Consider the following 21,971-nt stretch of genomic DNA (forward strand, 5'->3'; position numbering starts at 1 on the left):
TCTGACGGCTGAAACAGACATCCCTACTTGCAAGCCCAACTCTGTCTTTCATGAATTCCGTAACGGTACAATCTTTGTCAAGTAGGCTAGTAGCAGGGACGTGCTAGCCACTGGGAAATGTGGGACAATTCCAGACAGGCCTCTCTCCATTCCAGGCCGACCAGGCGAAATTAAGTTAAAAAATCCGGTGCGCGGCCGTGCCTCTCTATCAGAGATTCCCAGGCTGAATTAGGGGCCCAGCACGTCCCTGGCTAGTAGCCTACATGAATGACACCAATCACATCGCCATGAATGGAATATGTTTGTATATTAATTTAGTTAACCCATACTGAGCAGTGCACGTTCGTGTTACACTAAAATAAGGGAGTCATGTAGATTATTCCCCGTGAGACTCGGGCGGGCTGCAGTGAGTCCCGTGCCTCCACGTTAATGAGCGATAGCCTGGAGAGGCACTCATAATCTGAATGTTTATTGAGTGATTGATGAATGAATTCATAATAAACTTTAATGGATGAAGGCTGGTATGTGTTGGACTTGGGAGGGTTAAATATCCGATCTACCGGTAGCCCAAATAAATCCACAACATGAAGAATCCCCTGCGCTGGGCACAGGTTTGGAGCGTCGGGTTTATATCCTCAACCCAGGTTGTTAAACTTGTTAGGACACACTACTGTAAATTTGGAGACCTCACTGTCCATGAAAAGACCGCCGCGTCCAAATGCTCTCGCATAAGCACTTGTATATTTTGAAAATAGCAGATCTGCAAGCTCACAACGCCTGCCGATGTGACGTGTTGTGAGCTTGTAGATCAGCTATTTTCAAATAGCCAATGCAGCCAGTATCTGAATGACTGTTAAAGCAGTTTGTTTGAATGCGTTTATAAAATGTTATATTTTCACAGGGATTATTTATCAGTGTGTTAGATATACATTTTGGAGTGGATACATGTGTCCAGATAACTGTCAGACGGTCAGCCAATGCTGCTCCGCAGGTCTACAATGGAACAAACGGGTGCAACCAAAGTCTACACAGCCTCAGACCTGACGTAAGATCTGAGCGGGCCGTACGCTGAAGTTAAAGTCACGATAGATTCATAAATGCAGAAAACTGCGGCGATCTCGCCGTACGCCCATTATTTGGTCTACACCACGTTAATAAATGATGTCTACATGATTCAAAGGTTGTGGGTTTTGTAAAAGTTTTAGCCCTTTAAAGTTGTGTCCAAGATTGTTGTCAACAAAAAACATAATTTAATCAGGCATAAGGTTTAGCTCTATCCTAAGATCCCTTATCTCACTTCCTGGTTTAAAACAAAGGCGGGGAAGCTGTGGAAGCTCTGGTAAGCTTTCTATTTTTTGATAAATGCACTAAATAATATTACTATAGCCTATGGTGTGTCTCAACCATAACATGTCAACTCCGTCAGTCCTTCTAAATCTAGAAGGACAAAAAATAAATAAAACATTTGCAATTCTATTAGCATTAATAGAACTCTAAGCAGTATATATATACACACACACACACACACACACACACACACACACACACACACACACACACACACACACACACACACACACACACACACACACACACACACACACACACACAGTATATATTCATCTCTGCTATCCGGCAGGAACCAGCTAACTCCAAAATGTTCATTAGGAGGTTTTGTTCATCATTGATAAGAACAGCTAAATGGACCTCCAAGTTCACAATGAGGTGGTCAAAGGGGGTGGAGTCTGGAATCAGCAAAACCAGCTAACTCCACCCCCCTTTGCTGGAGTTAGCTGGTTTAGCAGAAAGTTAGAGGATCCAATGGAGTTAGCTGCTTTTGTCAGAAGCGCTTTTTAATACTTTTCATTAGTTACATTTTTTTTTTACCAACACACAGACATAAAGGGTGTTCAATAGCACTGATTTATGGAAAAAAATGCAAAAGCGGAAAAATGGAGTTAGCTGGTTCCTGCTGGACATCAACGATATATAGATGTGTGTAAAATATATATAGATATGTGTGTTTATATATGTATATCTCTGTTGTCCGGCCGGAACCAGCTAACTCCAAAATGGTAATTGTTCAGGAAATGAAAAACAAAATATACATTTTTCAGAAAATGAAGAAAACCTTATATTTTTAAAACAAAGCAATACTGCCTCATCAAACTTTTTGTCCATCATTGAGTGGAGTTAGGAGGTTTTGTCCATCATTGATAAGAACAGCTGACAATGAATCTCAAAGCTCACAACACATCACAACGCATTGTGAGCTTGGAGATCAGCTATTTATGGTGTGCGCCATCCTCATATACTATAGATCAAGCTGAATGCTGTACTTTTATTTTAACATGCATTGGAAACATCCATGGATCTAACTGTTACCACTGTTGTTCTTCTACAGTTGAGTACAACAAACAATTCTGCCTCAATACTCAATACTAAATGTATTTAACAAAAGCAATCATGGCACACCAACAATAAATAAATGGCATATCAATAAAAAAAAATACATTCATGAATAATAGAATCTGTAGCCTATCAAATCTGTAGGCTACTGCACTAACAATAACAACCACAGTTGTATTTACCTATCCATCAACATTTTATTATTACACTGTTGTGTGTTGTGTGTTGCCTAAACCTTCCAGTCACTGGGTTGGTGAAAACACCCCGCAAAGCGGTGACCAGACCCGAGAGCAAATGACTGTTCACTTAAAGTCTCTGCTAAAGGTGGAGGGTAAAGCATGAATGCAGTCTGACATGAGTGATATTCAGTCACATCCTGCATATTGATTTAACGCTGAAATTACACAGTGAAAACTGTCCAAATTTATATCTGACAATTGGTCAAAAAGAAAGTCTGAATTACGTTTTTTTTAAATCTGTAGTATTTATCTATCTATCTATCTATCTATATATACAATTTGAATCCTGCGCCATGTCGGTTGTCAGTATGTATGTATGTATGTATGTAGCCAGTGTGACGTCATATGACATCACGGTCGTGACATCACGATGAGACACGCCAGTGTGACGTAATCTCACGACAGCATGACATCACATCCTACCTATAAATAGGTAGGATGCACCAGTTCGACGGCTTCCATCCTCAACACAACCCACGCCGACGACCCTTTACACAAATAAACTGCTAACTTCATCTCCTGCGATTTCAACTATCTTTTCACATTGTACACCACTGCACACTCCCCACAGGTCTGCCATACCAGGTCTGAGTAATCACAAAGTGGGTTTTGGTCATTGGAGAGGTGATGCACGTCACCTCTTTCTGAAGTGGGTACTTTCAAAGCCTGCCGTGGATTTAGGAGAGCACAAAACTCTCTCTCACACTGTGAGGTGCCTGTAAGGTGGCACTGCAAAGTGAACGACGCGTCACGCTAGACGTTCGGGCCGCGTAGCGGCCCGAATATATATACAATTTGAATCCTGCGCCATGTCGGTTGTCAGTATGTACGTACGTTGTATGTGGCCAGTGTGACGTAATCTGACATCACGCCAGTGTGACGTAATCTCACGACAGCATGACATCACGCATGACATCACATCCTACCTATAAATTCTAGGATGCCGTCAGATCGCACCAGTTCGACGGCTTCCATAGTGGGTTTTGGTCATTGGAGAGGTGATGCACGTCACCTCTTTCTGAAGTGGGTACTTTCAAAGCCTGCCGTGGATTTAGGAGAGCACAAAACTCTCTCTCACACTGTGAGGTGCCTGTAAGGTGGCACTGCAAAGTGAACGACGCGTCACGCTAGACGTTCGGGCCGCGTAGCGGCCCGAACTTCTAGTATTTGACAATTGGCAAAAACCCTGTATAATTAGTATGCAGCAGTGGAGAGCATGAGAGGAGGGGGGAGTTGTTTGTTTTTGACGGACAGTTTGAGGATCCAATAGAGTTGGGAGTTTTCGTCAGAGGCGCTTTTTAATACTTTTCATAGGTTATTATAAAAAAAAACTTTACACAGATGTAAAGGGGGTTCAATAGCATTGATTTATGAAAAAAAAAAAAAATGAAAATGGAGTTAGCTGGTCCCGGCTGGACACCGACGATATGTATATGTGTATATATATGCATATGCGCGCAGTAGGATGCACCAGTTCGACGGCTTCCATCCTCAACACAACCCACGCCGACGACCCTTTACACAAATAAACTGCTAACTTCATCTCCTGCGATTTCAACTATCTTTTCACATTGTACACCACTGCACACTCCCCACAGGTCTGCCATACCAGGTCTGAGTAATCACAAAGTGGGTTTTGGTCATTGGAGAGGTGATGCACGTCACCTCTTTCTGAAGTGGGTACTTTCAAAGCCTGCCGTGGATTTAGGAGAGCACAAAACTCTCTCTCACACTGTGAGGTGCCTGTAAGGTGGCACTGCAAAGTGAACGACGCGTCACGCTAGACGTTCGGGCCGCGTAGCGGCCCGAATATATATACAATTTGAATCCTGCGCCATGTCGGTTGTCAGTATGTACGTACGTTGTATGTGGCCAGTGTGACGTAATCTGACATCACGCCAGTGTGACGTAATCTCACGACAGCATGACATCACGCATGACATCACATCCTACCTATAAATTCTAGGATGCCGTCAGATCGCACCAGTTCGACGGCTTCCATAGTGGGTTTTGGTCATTGGAGAGGTGATGCACGTCACCTCTTTCTGAAGTGGGTACTTTCAAAGCCTGCCGTGGATTTAGGAGAGCACAAAACTCTCTCTCACACTGTGAGGTGCCTGTAAGGTGGCACTGCAAAGTGAACGACGCGTCACGCTAGACGTTCGGGCCGCGTAGCGGCCCGAACTTCTAGTATTTGACAATTGGCAAAAACCCTGTATATATAGTATGCAGCATTGGAGAGCATGAGAGGAGGGGGGAGTTGTTTGTTTTTGACGGACAGTTTGAGGATCCAATAGAGTTGGGAGTTTTCGTCAGAGGCGCTTTTTAATACTTTTCATAGGTTATTATAAAAAAAAACTTTACACAGATTTAAAGGGGGTTCAATAGCATTGATTTATGAAAAAAAAAAAAACTGAAAATGGAGTTAGCTGGTCCCGGCTGGACACCGACGATATGTATATGTGTATATATATGCATATGCGCGCAGTCGCGCACGTACACACACATATGCGCGCGCACACACACACACACACACACACACACACACACACACACACACACACACACACACACACACACACACACACCTCTCCTTTACCATGTAATAAAAACTATGTTTAACATCCATAGGTTTATTTAGCATTAAGCATTTTGCATCATACATACAAATCTGTCAGTATATACACAACATACACGACAATTGCAGTGTAAGTTTGATTACAGTTTAGTACTATTTTTACAGAATATTATCCAGTGTCATCAACATTCAAACGACAAAAACCCAATCATAGATTTCTTAAATACTGTACTACTTCATCAAAATATGAACAAAGAATGGGATATGTTGGTTTCCTTCAATTAAATCAATAGTAACACCTGATCTACACGTAGTAGCATGTCGGTGTCTCACACGGAAAACAGATCTGCCATTTTCAGAGACAACATGCACGACTAAGTGCAAGTGAGGCTTAAGGCTGTATTTATCTCTTCAGACTGTTGTGTTCCTTATAGAACTGGTGAAAACAGACTGTTAAAGGAGTAGTTCACCCAAAAAATGACTTGACTATCAATTACACACCTCATGAAGCCTTGAATTCATGTTTTTTTTTTTTGTCACATTCCTGAGCCAATCATTTGATGACCGGCAGAAAGATACTAACGTCTTCGGTACGAGACTTTGTTTGGAAACACGATAAAAACTAAATGTTCTCCATGAATTCAAGGCTTCATGGGGTGTGTGTGTGTGTGTGTGTGTGTGTGATTGATAGAAAATAAGTATTTTTTTTTGGGTGAACGAATCCTTTAATATCGATGTCAGGTGGAAACCTTGTATGTCCAAAACCAGTACTTTTTAGGAAAGATAAAGAACCTGTGATCCAATGGATCCAATGTAGTTCATATGTAGTCACAAGCTGATGTTTAGACTAAATATGACTTTTAATCGGTTCAATATTCATGTATCCCACCTGACAGAGATGATATGTTATGGGGTCTGTTGCAGTTCCACAGTCTTGTGATTTAAATGAGAAAGCAAACAAAAATAAAGGCACTTCCAGGCTGCAGGTACAATATGACCATGGGGGGGGGGGGGGGCATTTGACACTTTTAACCCTTTAAGACCGGGAATGCATCTGTGTCATTTTAAGATTTCTTTGGCTATTCAAAAATAGCAGATATACAAGCTCATTGCGCTTGAGCTTGTAGATCTGCTATTTTTTTTAAACGTGAAAATGTGTGCAAATCTTTGAATATATATATATATATTTTTTAAAGCAAACATTCAACTCAAATCTTTTCTTCTGGGGATTCTACAAAATTAATGAAATGTCTTCTAAATCCTAACATATAAACAAAACAAAAATGTCAAGGACCACCCAAAATGATATGTATTTGGCCGCGGAACCCCCATCTCAAAATATTTTGTTCCAGGGACCCCCCAGAAGCAAAGATTTTAGTTGAAAGTGTATATATATATATATATATGTATATTAAAAGATTTGCACACATTTTCAAAACAAATTGCAGGTCTACATGCTCGTAGCACGGCACTCGGCGCGGCACTATGAGCTTGTATATCTGCTATTTTTTAATAGCCAAAGAAATGACACAGACGTGTTCCCGGTCTTAATGTGTTAAAGAGTTCCGAAGCACTGAAGACTAAAGTTTACCTTAGGAAGGTGGTGTGATATGGCTAACATTGTCCACTAACTTTATTTTAACGGATACAACCAATCCCTACCCTTCCATTGAGACATTTAGACCCTGATGTCAGGTGGGACACCTACAAATTGACAATGTCAATAAAGTTATTTGAAGCAGACGGTATTTTAAGTGATATGTTTTTGTTAAATTAGTGTTAAATAGCTCTATAACTTGATAGTAATTATTGCTAAAGACAGTAAATCTCCAGCTCTTTAGTAAACAGCAAATACATGTCCAGGCCCGGTTAGCAATTTAATTCAATCAGGAGATATAACTCATAATATGGTGAAGGGAGAACACAAATTGGAATTGGAACACTATAACATTGGAGCTTAATAAACAGGTTCTCCCTAGATGTTTTATTTTATTTTAATTATTATTATTATTTTCTGTTTACTAAATTGCTGGAGAGACGGGGAGACACATGTAACTGAACAAACACTCTATAGCAATATCTCTCTATATTCTATCATAATATAGAGCTTAAACTTTTTAACAAAAACACTTTTTTCTTTTGACCAAAAGAAAAATATCACTCACATCATCTTTAATTGAACTCAAATTGTTTAAATGTTTTAAACATTGAGGACTTGTGCTAGTAGTCAGCGGCTTGTAACTCTATGAGGAGAATTAGATCACAAACCAAAACAACAACAAATAACTAAACAGACATGAGCACAGCATGGCAGTGGCTTCTCAACTGGCTTTACATCACAACTCAAAATTAACCTTGTTCTTGAGGTATTAACCACTTAAACCCCTGTCGTCTTAGAGAACTGCACTTAGAACAACAAATTACTTCGCCCAAAAATACCAGATCTACTAGCTCACAATGTGCCACAGTGTGCTCTTGTAGATCTGCTATTTTTGGCTAAGGTTCCCCCCAGAATATGGGTTCAAGTGGTTAAGCTAAATGCATCAGAAAACACAATACTCCTCTTAGGTTGGCAGCCCAAATCCCATTTGTGCCCTATCCAGACTGGCATGAAATGTGTGTTTTTTAAGTCTGAACAGCACCAAAACACATGGAAACTGATTTCTGTGAATCAGATTTGAGCCACATTACTAGGACGTCTGAAATGCGATTCAAATCCAAGATTTCTAATATCGGGAAACCCCAGACACTGATTTATACTTTGTTGCATGAATGTGTCGTCCACCGACAATGGCCGATCTGCTCAAAACGGATCATTTTCGTCTAGTGGCGCGGTCATTAGTCAAGAGTATTTTAAGTTAAGTATTACTCACTTGCTTGATAAAACCTACAAAGTCTTTAAGGCTACAGAAAGCTGGCTGATTGTCACCAGCTCATCTCACTGGCTCCACATTTTCGTCAGCATTAAGGCCAATTTGTTTTGCTTTGAGCGACAAGTGTCGACCGACGACAATCGTGACGTCAAAACGACAAAAACAGGGTGTTGTGGAGGATCTTTGTGGACAGTGTCGGGTACCTCTGGAAACATTTATTTCCGCAGACGCTTTCATAACATGTTGCATACTACTGGTTGGAAGATGACACAAGCTGTGATAGTACACAGGACTGCATTCATTTCCTTGTTTACATTTTGTAATGGTGACGCTGTCTGCAAATGGCAGACAGTATAAATGCTCCAAACATTGTGAGACACGTAAATGCGGCCTATCGTCAAAGCATAAATTGACCTTTTTTTTTGGCTCAGTAAATGCCGTACATTTTGCATAAATAACACTGCCGTGGTGCATTTTCAGGGACAACCCTCCCTCCTCCACTGGGTCCCAGCGAGGTAGAACTTAAGAGTGTCAGTCGAGTACCCGTTGCAGGTCAAATCAACACCACTTAGCCTACTAGCAAACAAGACCTTCAAGTCGGTGTTAAAACAAAAAAATCTGTCATTTTGAGTTCTTTCTCTGAATTGTTTTTTCAACCCCAGATCCAAGTCCGTTTCATTTCTAATGGAATTGACCGTTTCACATATATTTGGCCATTTTATACAGGGTTCCAAAAGGACCTTTGTGGGTCAGTAACTCTGCGAGTTCCATTTAACTGTCAGAGTTAAATAAACACTGAGGATGTTACAGTGTAGATTTAGGGTCCAAGGGATACAAAAATAAATGGTATTAATGCCTGATGCATCTCAGACGGGGGGGGGGGGTCGTTGAAATGAAGACGGTTGTGCTACAGCAGGCCTGTCCAGAGGTTGTAGCAGGCTGTGTTGATGACAGATTCCAGGTGGTGGTACATGGACACCAGCTGGGGCGGAGGGCTGTTGCTGGGTTGGGGCTGTGAAGGCAGTGGCTCCCGAAAGACAACTTTGAGACTCTAAAAAGACAAAAAAATCGGAAAATGTCCAAATGAAAACTAAAAAACAAGAGCAGCTTATAGGTCTGCAACCAGGACTCGGGCTCAAGGATATTGATGAATTAGGGTTGGGATTCAGACCTATTTTCATGTCACCAGTTAGGATTCAGGCCTGAACAGGTCAATGTAAAACAAATGGAATATTCAGAAGTCTGACTTTCATACTCAAGTGAAAAATGTCAAGCCTTTTTTTTTAATCGAGATGATTACGGCACACAGCTCATAAAAAGCAAACATCCAGTATTTCAAAGTATCTCAAAAGTAAATCTGTAATGAATTATTTCCTTAAGTCATCATGAAAATTGATATCATCACAATGATATCAATTTTCTCTTTACAAGAAATTATGTTTTCTTGGATTAAGTTGTGTCAGATTCCTTACATATTCTTTCCACAATGTTCACTTTTTTTTTTACATGCACCTGTAAATAATAACATAACATAATCTTAAGGAGAATCAAACACAACCCATGCTAATTAGTAATGATCAGCATTTATATAGCTGACTTGTTAGACACTCACCATATTTCAATAAATATAACAAACAGGTTTGATTAGCATTCTTCTGATGTCTTATTTTTCTGCATCATAGTCAAGGGTGACAATAACTGCAGGTACTGTATCTATTAAGTATTCTCTTCAGCATTCAAACATAATAACACATGTATAATAAAACATTGAGGACACAAGCATACTGTACACTCACTGTTTTTCCAGCTTGAGAGTCCAGAAAGACCAGAACAAAGCAGTCTGTGAACTTCTGGTTCAGGACCGCCTGGAAAAAAAAAAAACAATACTTCAGTTCCACCTCTCTGTAGAGGGCATTTTGTGGTGCCACAGATAGAAACCCCCCATGTTTTTCCCCTAGAGATTTCCGAAGATATTTATATAAATTATTTTAAGCCTGGAACCAAGCCATCCAAGCTCCTGGTGAATCATGACCATGACCAATACTTTTTTTTACTTGTAACAGAGTATTTCTACATTGCAGTATGGATACTTTTACTTAAAACAATGTGGTACTTTTTCCACCACTGATTATTTGTAAAGTGACTATTGGTAATGTTTCTAACCAGATACTGGATGGAGTTCTCATCAAAGTGTCTGCAGCTCTGAGGGAATCTGGTCAGGAGAACTTTGATCAGACTTTGATACCAGCTGGGACTCATGGTCAGGAAACAGTCCTAGAATGAAAATGACAACTTTATTAGTAGTCCTACGATGAAAAGACACATTTATCACCAGTCAGTGGTCATGGCAGCACAAATGATGAAAATTACAACTTTAATTGTTGCTCTACTATGAACATACTATGCACTTAATTCAATCCTTTAAGCCAGGGGTGTAGCTTAATGGTTATTCACATTAGGTCACATTAGGTAAAATGCATAGTTTTTTGTCCCTGTCCCCCCCAAACCCCCAACCTACTAGTGATGCGCGGGTCGGGTTTTTTCATGACCCGCGACGGAACCCAACCCGCCTCAACCCGCCCCGCGAACCCATATATAAATCTACGGCTCAACCCGCCCCGCGACCCGCGATTTTTTTTTAGTTCTGTAAAATCATGGTTAGAAAATAATCCCCAAGTGTATTCAAACTGTTTTATTGTTATTATTCTTATTCTTATTAGGAATAAAGACAAAACAAGAGCATGTTATTATTTTTATTTTTTTTGCGTGTGAGAGCGCGTGACCCGCTCACCCGCAGCCCGCAGAATTTTCTCCGAAATTCTGACTCGACCCACCCGCGCCGCGGGTTGACCCGCGGGTCCCGCGGGTTACGGGTCAACCCGCGCATCACTACAACCTACACTTATGTCTCAGTCGCTTTTATTACTATAAAACGTTTCACTTTACAAATATTGCACCAATTTTTGTTCAATGTTAATTGACCAAAATTGTATCTTTTTGTTGTTGTTGCTTAATGTTCACTTAAAAATCTGCCATGGGGCGGGGCTCCACTGAATTGCATCTCACATAAGGAATGCACGTGTGTATGTTAGATGTTACACAGGAGGGGTTATAGATCAGTTGAAATATGTTATGTTAGGACAGGGTATACAGTGTGTGTGTGTGTGTGTGTGTGTGTGTGTGTGTGTGTATGTGTGTGTGTGTGTGTGTGTGTGTGTGCGTGTCAGGCTGGCCGCACGTAACCCGCGGGGGAAGCTTTGTTTGTTTGTTAGTTTTTTGCAACTTAAAAACATAAACAGACTTATATGAACATATATGCCCACGCACACCCGTTGTAACTACCATCGTAAATGTAGATGATGCATGATAGGTTCGGAAAACTCGTCTTGATCATGTTGTTGATCGCCCTACTGAAACTCGCTTTCAAACAAGCGTTGCTCAGTGGGAGAGTCTATCGACTACCGGAGCATGCCGACCCAACCCTGCCGGGCGTGTTGCCTCCTGTCACGGACTACTCTGCGTACCAGCACCCGCTGTCTCCGCAGCTATGGGCAGCCTTCCAGGACAGCGAGAGAGCCTTCAGAGCCGGACTCAACACCAGGCCACGGCAAGAGAAGCGTTTCGCGTGTTCTGGAGACCCGGGAGAGTGGATACTAGGGTTTAACATTTTCCGGGAAATATCTAATTTTAATTCCCGGGAATTTTCAGACCTTTTCCCGGGCTTCCCGGGAATTCCCGTTAAAGGGTAAAAAAAAAAAAAGTGCCCTCTAAAATGCATTTATATATAGATACTTAAATAGCCAATTTTATATCGAGGTGCCCAAATGTCCCTATTGTGTCCACCTATAAACTTGCACTAATAATGACTTAAGTTGATTTTTTAAATCATATAAATATAATATATAAATATAATACAGTGCCCTGGCGGAGATCTGCCCTGTTGCACAGCAACGGGTGAAGACAATTAACTTAAACGAGGAGCTGCGCTGTGCAGCCAAAACGCACTCAAACAATGTCAAACTCTAGCTGCTGAAATAAACGTTCCATTTGTATCATTATTGACAAGAGAATTTGCAAAAGGATTATGTATGTATTGTCCATCAGAGCGCAGGTGAGGTCACAGCTTATCTCTACTTTTGTAGGATATTGATTTGATAGCCTAAATTTGTAATTTGTTCGCAGTTATTCATTTATATTAGGCTACTTGCTGGATATTAAGACTCCATTTTAGGATGTTGGCTGTATGTTGTCAAATGTATTAATGTATATTTTGTTGTTGATCAAATGTCGGGTTTTGTAGTGTGATTTTGATGTGCATGCATGCGCTGCCACTGACAATCAATGAGACAGACTGACAGCTGTTGCAGTTAATTTGTTCTACTGGGTAGTTCTAGTAAAATGGTAGATTGAATGTTCTAAAATGCAAGTGTAGGTAGGGTAGGCTACATTAATGATGATAAAAAAAATCGGACCACATCGGTCTAATACTCTCTCTCTCTCTCTCTCTCTCTCTCTCTCTCTCTCTCTCTCTCTCTCTCTCTCTCTCTCTCTCTCTCTCTCTCTCTCTCTCTCTCTCTCTCTCTCTCTCTCTCTCTCTCTCTCTCTATCAAAAGCATTGCTTGGCTTGCGCGCATTTTAAGCTGGAATATAGGCTCGAAATCAAACCTAGCCACTGTTTATGCATCGTTTCACTTGATGTTGAATCTCAACTAATAGTCAACTGGTGTCTATCGTATTGACATGACAGCAGAGGAAACGGTGAAATCAGCGTGCGCAGGGCAGGCAGGGCAGGGGGCATCACGGCCACTTGTGTTTTATTTAGTTCATTACTGTTACATTCAGTGCGTCCCATACTGGTTCACAACGGGACGATGGGACCCTGCCCTGGTCGGCAACGCGGCAAGTAACTAGTCTAATTATAATAGTAATTCCTCCGCGCTGTAGATAGGCCTTTCTACTAATTAGTATTCATTTCTAACAAGAAAAAAAAAACAACGGGAAGCCCGGGAACCGAAGTGAATTCCCGGGATGGTAAATAACCCCGAATTCCCGGGATTCCCGCATCCCGGGATTCCCGCATCCCGGGAATCCCGGTGTTAAACACTAGTGGATACGTCTGATCAAGATACTGTACGGAGTATTCTTTAAGAACGGCGTTTTTACAACGGTGAGTTCAAGAGGAAAACAGCTCGGAATCCCGTTTCTGAAGTATGTAACGCGGATACTGAAAAAGTTTCCTCTGTACCAGCCACTCCCAGAGCCGATGACGTCATCCACCGCTGCTGTTTGGATCGAGGGACAACTGTGTTTCATTCAAAATACAGTACAGCCCCAGCTCTGCATTAGAGCGCAGGAGCGCCGCAGTAAAAAGGTGAGCAGGACTAAGCTTGCTTTTCTGTGGCAGCATAGAAGATCAGAGGCGATCCAAATAATATTAAACAACAGTGAATACCCGGACACCCCCCCCTGTCCCAGTGACATCACAGCCGTGAAGCGCCACTATGAAAATAAATGTCAAAGCCGAACTTTAATCAGTGATCCCCTCCCATTAACACCCTGGAGTAGCCTGCCACCAATTCAACCTAGAGACTTCCCAGACACCTCACACTTCACACAGGCTGAAGTAAACACTGTCATATGCAGCCTACCCAACAACAAGGCATGTGGCATAGATGGTGTTAGTTATGAAAGCCTTAAGACTCCACGGACATGTGAAATATTAACATCTATATTTAATGTCTGCCTGGAAAATAAAAAAGTCCCTGAGTCCTGGAAAGGAGCGACGATTCATCGCATCCCCAAAAAAGATAACATACCAGATGATCCATCCACCTGGAGAGATATCTCTCTCCTACCGATCACCTATAAAGTGTTCATGAAGTGTATCCTGTCCCGTGTATTGCCCTGGCTAGTAGACAATAACATCCTGTCACCCAAGCAGAAAGCGTACATTAATAGACAGGGCATGAATGAACACGTGTTTTGTCTGAAAACGGGGATCGATGACTTCAAACATGAATCCTGCAAATTCTACTCTGTCTTCCTGGACTTCAGGGACGCTTTTGGGACCCTGACCCACAATGTCATGATTCACGCCCTTGAGGAAATCCAGCTACCTCAGGTGTTTATTGACATTATCAAGGATGTTTACAGCTCTTCCTTCATTCAGGTAATCTGTGGGAAACAACTTACAGACCCCGTCCCCCTCCAGGTGGGCATTAAAACCGGATGTCCGTGGAGTGCCATCAATTTTGTCCTCGCCATCAACCAGTGGATTAGGTGGCTGTGTGACTGTGCCCCACCTAATGTGATTTCCCCCAACCCCATACAAGGCTACGCAGATGATGTGCAGCTGGCCTCTCGGGAGGTGAGCGTTATTGAGAACATGCTCTCCAGAACTGACACAGTCCTGGACTGGTCCGGTCTGGAGATAAAACAATCTAAATGTGCAGTTCTGTACCAGAGAAGGAGTGGCGGGAACCGCTGGTATAAGTCCAAAACAGACAGAAATCCCGAGTTCACCATTAACTCGGTACCAATCCGTGTGTACGATCTGCACGAGACGTACACCTACCTCGGGCACAAGTTCAATGTCGCAGGTGAATGGAAGGAGCAGGTGGAGTATATGGTCACAGAATTCACCACCAGACTGGATCTGATCGACGCCTCACCTCTCCCACTGCTCATGAAGTTGGAGGCCATCAGACAGGTGGCCTTGTCGAGAATCCAACATCTTTTCTCCAACATCCACCTTATGGTCAAAACACTGCGAGAACTGGACAACAAGGTGGTTTCCGTGGTGAGGAAGTGGTTCGGACTAAATACACACACCACCAGAGACATTATTTTTCAGTCGAAACAGGAGGGAGGTCTAGGTGTTCCAAGCGTGGAGTGGATCTATAACGCCACCAGGCTGACCACACTGTCAGGGAACTTGCACGCTCTTCGCTGTTCCTCGATATGAAACGGCGAAAGGTTCCCCTGGTAGGAGAAGATGATCCGAGCTTCCTAGGCTTCAGAAGGAAGCCCAACGGCAAGATGGACTCTCACTCTGCTGGGTTTGGGGTCTCGTCGGACTGGCCCGACCTCAATGACCTTTGCGAGCGAACTGGAGTGTCCCTGGACTGGGTGAAGTCTGACTCAGACACTGTAATCGTGTCTGAGGACGTTATATCTGACTGTACAGTTTCAGTAAGAGTAACTATTAATGATACTCAACATCATGTATCACCAGCCAACACACGCAGGTACCTGGTAGGGCTGCAACAACAGAGGCAGCAACAACACTGGACTGGTTTAAAGTTACAGGGAATGGTTTAGAGTTACAGGGAGATCATACAGTTTCCCATACAATATACAAGAACTACGCAGTTAATGAGGATATTCTTACATTTGCAGTTAAAGCTAGATTACAGGTCCTCCCAACCAGACTCAATCTCTCTCTGTGGTACCCCAATACATTTTCTCCTCATTGCCTGCACCATCACAACACCTCAACCATAGAGTCACTGTCACATATTCTGAATGGCTGCCATGTATACAAAGGAATGTATATTTCCAGACATGACAGGATTGTTGACTTACTGGTTAAGGACATGCTTCTATACATCCCACCTTGTTCTGTTGAAGTTTATACTCACACAAGGGTTTCATCTGACATGTTCATACTATGCAATAACGAAACTGAGATCTTTTCAAATGTGACAGCTAATACACCAGATGTTGTTGTTGTTGACGAAGAAAGCAGAGATGTCACCATCTTAGAAGTAGGCTGTACGTTTGACTATAGTCTGGAGGAGACATTCCTTGCCAAGGTTTTAAAATACCAACCTCTCAGAAATGAGATTGAACAACTTGGGTACAGGTGCAAACTACTTGTGTTTATATTTGGAAGCCTTGGCAACGTCCACAGACAAGTTGTAAGGGGTTTGCAGATGGCAGGAATTCCAAAGCCAAAAGCTAAAGCATTAGCAAAATTCTGCACGATATCTGTGATAATAGGCAGCCGCCACATATGGAGGAGACGCTGCTTCCTATATCCATAGACAGATCAGACATGTCAATGAGATTCTGAGCTTGTATGTGCATCTACCACTATTTGTGTTCAAGAATTTCTCTTGTAAAATGTGAACATAAATAAATATATTAAATGTGTGTGTGTGTGTGTGTGTGTGTGTGTGTGTGTGTGTGTGTGTGTGTGTGTGTGTGTGTGTGTGTGTGTGTGTGTGTGTGTGTGTGTGTGTGTGTGTGTGTGTGTGTGTGTTAGAACACCACTGCTGAGTTTACAGCAGTGGTTAACAAGCTTTTCTTGCTCAGGGTACCCCTGTATTATATTGTTATTACTATATAAAACCTTACGTTCATGTCATATTACGGCACTGAAAATATGTCAATATTTCCCGCTAAAATACAGTGTGTCAAGAGGATAACATGAGAGGATGTCAGTTTCCATTTAGGACAGATTGAAAATAACTTTATACTTTGACGTTTAAAGGAGTAGTCACACCGCATGAAGCATTGAATTCATGGAGATTATTTTGTTTTTGTCGCATTCCTGAGACAATAATTTGATGACCGGGTCATCAGTCAATAGGAGACCCAGTAGGAGACTCCGCAAGTCTCCTACTGGACACTCTGCCCGTCATCACATTATTGGCTTAAGAATTCGACAAAAACAAAAACATCTCCATGAATTCAAGGCTTCATGGGGTGTGAAATTGATAGAAAATAAGTGATCTTTTTGGGTGAACTACACCAAGAACCACTTGAACCCCAGCATCCCTATTCTGGGGGGAACATTCACCAAATATAGTCAATCTACAAGCTCAACACGTGGGCTTGTAGATATGCTATTTACGGTTAAGAGTTTTGGTGGAAAAAAATGCCCCCTTTTTTGAGTGGTGCCAACCACTCCTACATTTGACTTTGTCCGTGTGTCCGTATGTCCGTCCGTCTGTCCGTATGTTTGAGCACGGCTGATTGGTCAAGCTTCACGTGACACGTGACAATATGTTGTCACGTTTCACGTGACAACATACTGTTGCTGATTGCAACACAAGGATGCAACCAGTTACACTTTCAAAGGCACCACTCTCTTCACACTGGGTGTGATTTTTGAGTGGTGCCGAAGGCAACCACTCCTACATCTGGCTTTGTCCGTGTGTCCGTGTGTCCGTATGTATGTATGTATGTATGTATGTATGTATGTATGTATATATGTATGTATGTATGTATGTATGTATGTATGTATGTATGTCCACAAACATTGATGACAACATCAATACGGGGCTCATCAAAGGCACCACTCACTTCACACAGGGTGTGATTTTTTCTTTTCAAAGTCAAATATTATCAAGGTATTCTGTGGCAACCCTGGACTTGACCACAGACTTGACCACAGCACCCACTTTGAGAAACCCTGGTTTGCAGTGTGTGTTAGATGTTAGGACATGGTTTACAGCAGTGGTTCCCAAACGTTTTAGCTCGAGACCCAAAAGAGAAATTAGATGTTTGCCCAGGACCCAAACTAGTGAAAATAGCACATCGACAAGCTCACGACATGTCGCTTTGCGCCGCATTGTGAGCTTGTAGATCTGCTATTTTCACTACTTCTTAAGAAATATATATATATTTATTTATGGAAATTATTAGGTTTCTTTTTTACTATTTACTTGTTATTTATGAAATACTTTTGAAACATTTTTTTAATTGATGATAACTTATATATAATGTGTGTATATATATATATATATATATATATATATATATATATGTATATATAATTATATATTATATATTATATATTATATTATATATTTTTTTTTTTACATAAACGCGACCCATAGGAATTGGGAAACAGTGGTTTACAGGGTATGCGTACCAGCTGGGGGTCTATCTCCCCTACGGAGCGGCTCTGCACGGCCTCCAGCAGCTCCTCCAGCTCGCTGAAGGTCAGCTTGCTTAGCTTCAGCTTGTCCAGAGCCAGGTGCTCCCCGTGGAACAGCCTCCTCCACAGATTGTCCCGGCGACAGTGACCCATGGCCTGCTCCACGCTGCTCTGGATCTGCCTCTGGGCCGACGCCACCTGTCAGGGATTCAAGAAAAAATAACGCACAATGACAAATCTCACGTCTGAAAAGCGTAGTCAGGCCAAGTGCCAATCAATCCTCCATTTGTGACTCACTCTAACAGGTGAGTCACAAATGGCACTCTTCCAGGGCTATGCTTTACAACTCTTCTCTGTTGCTGTGCTAGTTGGAGGATGGAGTTGGAGGCAAAAGGCTCTATGCACAGCCACCATATTGGAAAGTAATTGGGCCTCTTCCTTACTTCCTTCACAGGTGTTACCAATGACACTAATGAAGGCTCTGTTCCATTCTGGTCAAACAGAGTCAGGGTGCTGATATTGCGCACATTGGCTCACTGGAAACACTCTGCTATACCAGTGGGTCTCAAAGTGTGGTCCAGGGACCCTCATGGTTCCTTGAGGGGGTTCCAAATGGCCATTTTCGGGTTTGTAACTCTGAGCGTGAACAAATGGAACCAAATGGTCCATTTGGTTCCATTTGTACACTCTATGGGGGTCCTTGAAATCAAACACGTTGAGAACCCTCCACTAAATGGAACAGAGCCTTCAGTAGTATCATTGGTAACACTTGTTAAGGAGAAGTAAGGAAGGGGCCCAATTTCTTTCCAATATGGCTGCTGTGCATATAGAGCCTATCAGGGGAAGTGACCACTGTCTCCCACAGAGTATAAAAGACCTGCCCTTCCACAGTTCTTTCTCTTCCTTCCACCTGGGCCACACTGCTGGAACAATGGGGCATGGTCACACAGAGAGCATTTGTGTTTCACTCATGTTTGCATTGTTTGGCAGTATGCCTGCTTTATTGTTATCATTGTTATATTTTTGTAAATAAAATCACTCATTTTCAGTTAAACTCTTTCCTGTTTCCCCTTATTTGTCGTGGCCTAGAGCCGGTCCATAACAGTCTGGAGACTCCCATCCAATGAGCACTTGTCAGGGTCAGGTTACTCTCTGTCGACGCGGGGATCGAACAGGTGACCTTGGGATCCATACTTCCACTTCTTAGAAACTCTAGTTTTAACATTTCAGTGCTTTTTTTAAATATGCGGATACATAATAGCTTGCAACAGGATTGTACATGAAGCTGTGTTAGAATTGGTTCCGTTCCCTTCATTTTTCTAAACATTTCTCCCCTTTTTTCTCCTTTTCCTCTGTTTGAAAACTTTATTTACTTTGTACATTTTGATTATTATAAAAAAACATAAATTAACTACTTCAGCCCTATTTAAACTTTGGCTATTTGAAATTAGCAGATCTACGCGCACAAGATCTGCTATTTTCAAAGGTTTATACATTTTAGACGTATGATAACTAATGAAAAATTAACGTGGATTATAGTTGGCAATGAAGAAGGATTACACACATCTAGAACATGGATTTATTTTTGTATAGCTGTCCAATGAGCATTGACTGGGATTATACATCATAATCATGGAGGCTATACATTTAGGTAAGAAAGTATGAAAAGTCTTATTTAATGCTGGACAACTACAACTAGTAATGACGTTGGCAAACAATTTTGCGTTTGGGTATTTCGGGGCCTCGGGTTATGTACGGGTTCGGTTCTTGTATGTCACGGTTCTATACGGACAGCTCTCGGTGCTGTTCGGGTCCGTAACTCAGATTTCGAACAATGGCCCGGGTCCATTCGGTTTCGGGTAATATTTTCACGGGTCCATTTGGGTACGGGTCTTTATATTTTACCCGTGAAGACCTCTATCTGTCAGTGTACAAATGTACAGTCACTAAAGCTGTCAACTGTTGTAAGCTGGCAATAGTTGTTTAACCCATTCAATCAGGGAACACATCTGTCATTTTAGATGTCTTTGACTATTAGAAAATAGCAGATCTACAAGCTCATAGTGGCTGCTATGAGCTATGAGAAAAAAATTGAACATTTTGCAAATCTTTGAATATATATATATTTTTTAAAGCAAACATTTGTAAAATATGTTGTTCCAGGGACCCCCCAGAAGCAAAGATGTGAGTTACAAATGTTCGCTTTAAGGAAATATATATAAGCTCATATATATATATATATATATATATATATATATATATATATATATATATATATATACAGTAATAGCGCGGCACTCGGTGCTTGTAGATCTGCTATTTTTGAATAGCCAAAAAATCTTAAAATGACACAGATGCGTTCCCGGTGTTAATGGGTTAAATGCACTCGCTGCTGGTAGATGTTACCTCGTTATTGAGCAGGGGGAACAGAGGGGAGGGGTACAGCAGACCCTGGCCCTCCGCTCCGCGCCCCACCAGGGGGTAGAACTCGTTTCCGTCGCTGGGGACGGGCGAGGTCGCCATGGGCGACGGCTCCTCCCACAGGTCCAGCTGCTCGGGGTCGTGCGGCCCCCCGCCCGGCTCCGCCCCCCGCTCTGGGGGGATCCTCCCGGACCCTGCCTCACCGCCGCCGGGCTCGCGGTGGATCTGGGGGAGTTTCTTGAAGCGCCGCATGTCTGCCGTCAGGCGAGGGAACAGCTCCCTCTGGCTGGTCATGATCACGTAGTAGCGCAACCTTAACACAGTGGAGGAAGAAGTACTTAAAGCCTCAGTATGTACATTTTTTTTTTAAGAGTAACATTTCATTTTGTCCAATATGTACGGTAGAGTATGTTAATGCAATATAACGTGTACAATTGGGGTGGTTGTATTTTGTCTCCCTGCTCTTCTATTGAGACATTTAGATTGTGTCAAAGGTCATGTCTCACCTAGACACAGGATCTGACACACACTTTTACCTGAGGGTCAAGATACAATTTATCCCCTGAGCAAGCAGGCAGCTAACCTGACTCCGCCAGAAGGAAGAAGCCTGCGTCACATTTGTTTCACAGACTACTTGTGAAGTCAATACCGCCCCCATCTGGCGGAGTCAGGTTAGCAGGCAGCCTCTATTAGCTCAATGGTAAAGCGTGTCAGCGCTTAATAATAATAATAATAAACTTTATTTGTATAGCACCTTTCATGACATGAAATGCAGCTCAAAGTGCTTCACAGAGCAAGAATACAATTACAGAAAAAGTACAAATAATTTAACGATAAGGGAAAAAAGAAATCAAAAGCATAAAACAACATTAAAATAATAGCAAAAAAGCCAGTGAATCGGGGAAAACAGTGAGGACATGTGAATAACAACAGAGATAATTAAAAATCAAGTTAAAGCAAGAATGAAGAAATAGGTCTTGAGATGTGCTTTAAAGCTATCCACAGAGACTGCCTGTCGTAGGTGTAATGGGAGTTTATTCCACGCCATCGGCCTGTAGAAGCAGAATGCTGATCGGCTATTTTCACAATATGTGTACGCCACCTTGCACAACAAAGTATAATACAGGTGTAGGTGGCTAATAAGACTAATCAATTTAGTTGACTATACAAAACATCTATAAAAAAGAAAGTCACAGACTTTGTACTTAAGTTCTTTACATGCGGCCCGGTCACAGACACCCAGTGTCCTTGGACACTGTTGTCTGCAAATCACCAAACCATGCACGGCTGCCGGACAACGCCATTATCTGGTAAATGTTCAAATACTGTGAAACATGAAGTCGAAAGTTCCAGTCAGATAATGTTCCTCAAGTCAATGTATTGGATAAAACAGAGTACAGTGGTTCCATGGAGTCAGACATACTCTCTCACAGTGCTGGGGGCAGGCTTGCTGTTACGGTACATGATGTGGCCGGTGCGAGGGGCCGGGTAACAGAGGCCGGTTTCTCAGACAGACACAGAGAGAGAGAGGCAAACAGACAGACAGACAGACAGTGACAGAGTGA

The 21,971-nt window shown here is 42.1% G+C and overlaps 1 protein-coding gene across 7 annotated transcripts in view; it reads right to left on the reverse strand.

The window, feature by feature from the left end:
• Nucleotides 1-5,290: 5,290 nt before the first annotated feature.
• Nucleotides 5,291-21,971, reverse strand: part of szt2 (SZT2 subunit of KICSTOR complex) — a 197,013-nt gene continuing 180,332 nt past the window's right edge. For all 7 annotated transcript variants that reach the window (XM_084065742.1, XM_084065743.1, XM_084065745.1 and 4 more), the window contains 5 exons: nt 20,392-20,719; nt 17,980-18,183; nt 10,263-10,373; nt 9,896-9,964; nt 5,291-9,150 (listed from right to left, as the gene is read on the reverse strand). In XM_084065742.1, coding sequence (XP_083921868.1) covers nt 9,007-9,150; nt 9,896-9,964; nt 10,263-10,373; nt 17,980-18,183; nt 20,392-20,719 — 856 coding nt within the window. In that variant the 3' untranslated portion in view covers nt 5,291-9,006. The remainder of the gene's footprint in view (nt 9,151-9,895; nt 9,965-10,262; nt 10,374-17,979; nt 18,184-20,391; nt 20,720-21,971) is intronic.

This window comes from Gymnoscopelus microlampas (genome assembly GCF_963454915.1).
Source record: "Gymnoscopelus microlampas genome assembly, chromosome: 9".
Classification (NCBI taxonomy): domain Eukaryota; kingdom Metazoa; phylum Chordata; class Actinopteri; order Myctophiformes; family Myctophidae; genus Gymnoscopelus; species Gymnoscopelus microlampas.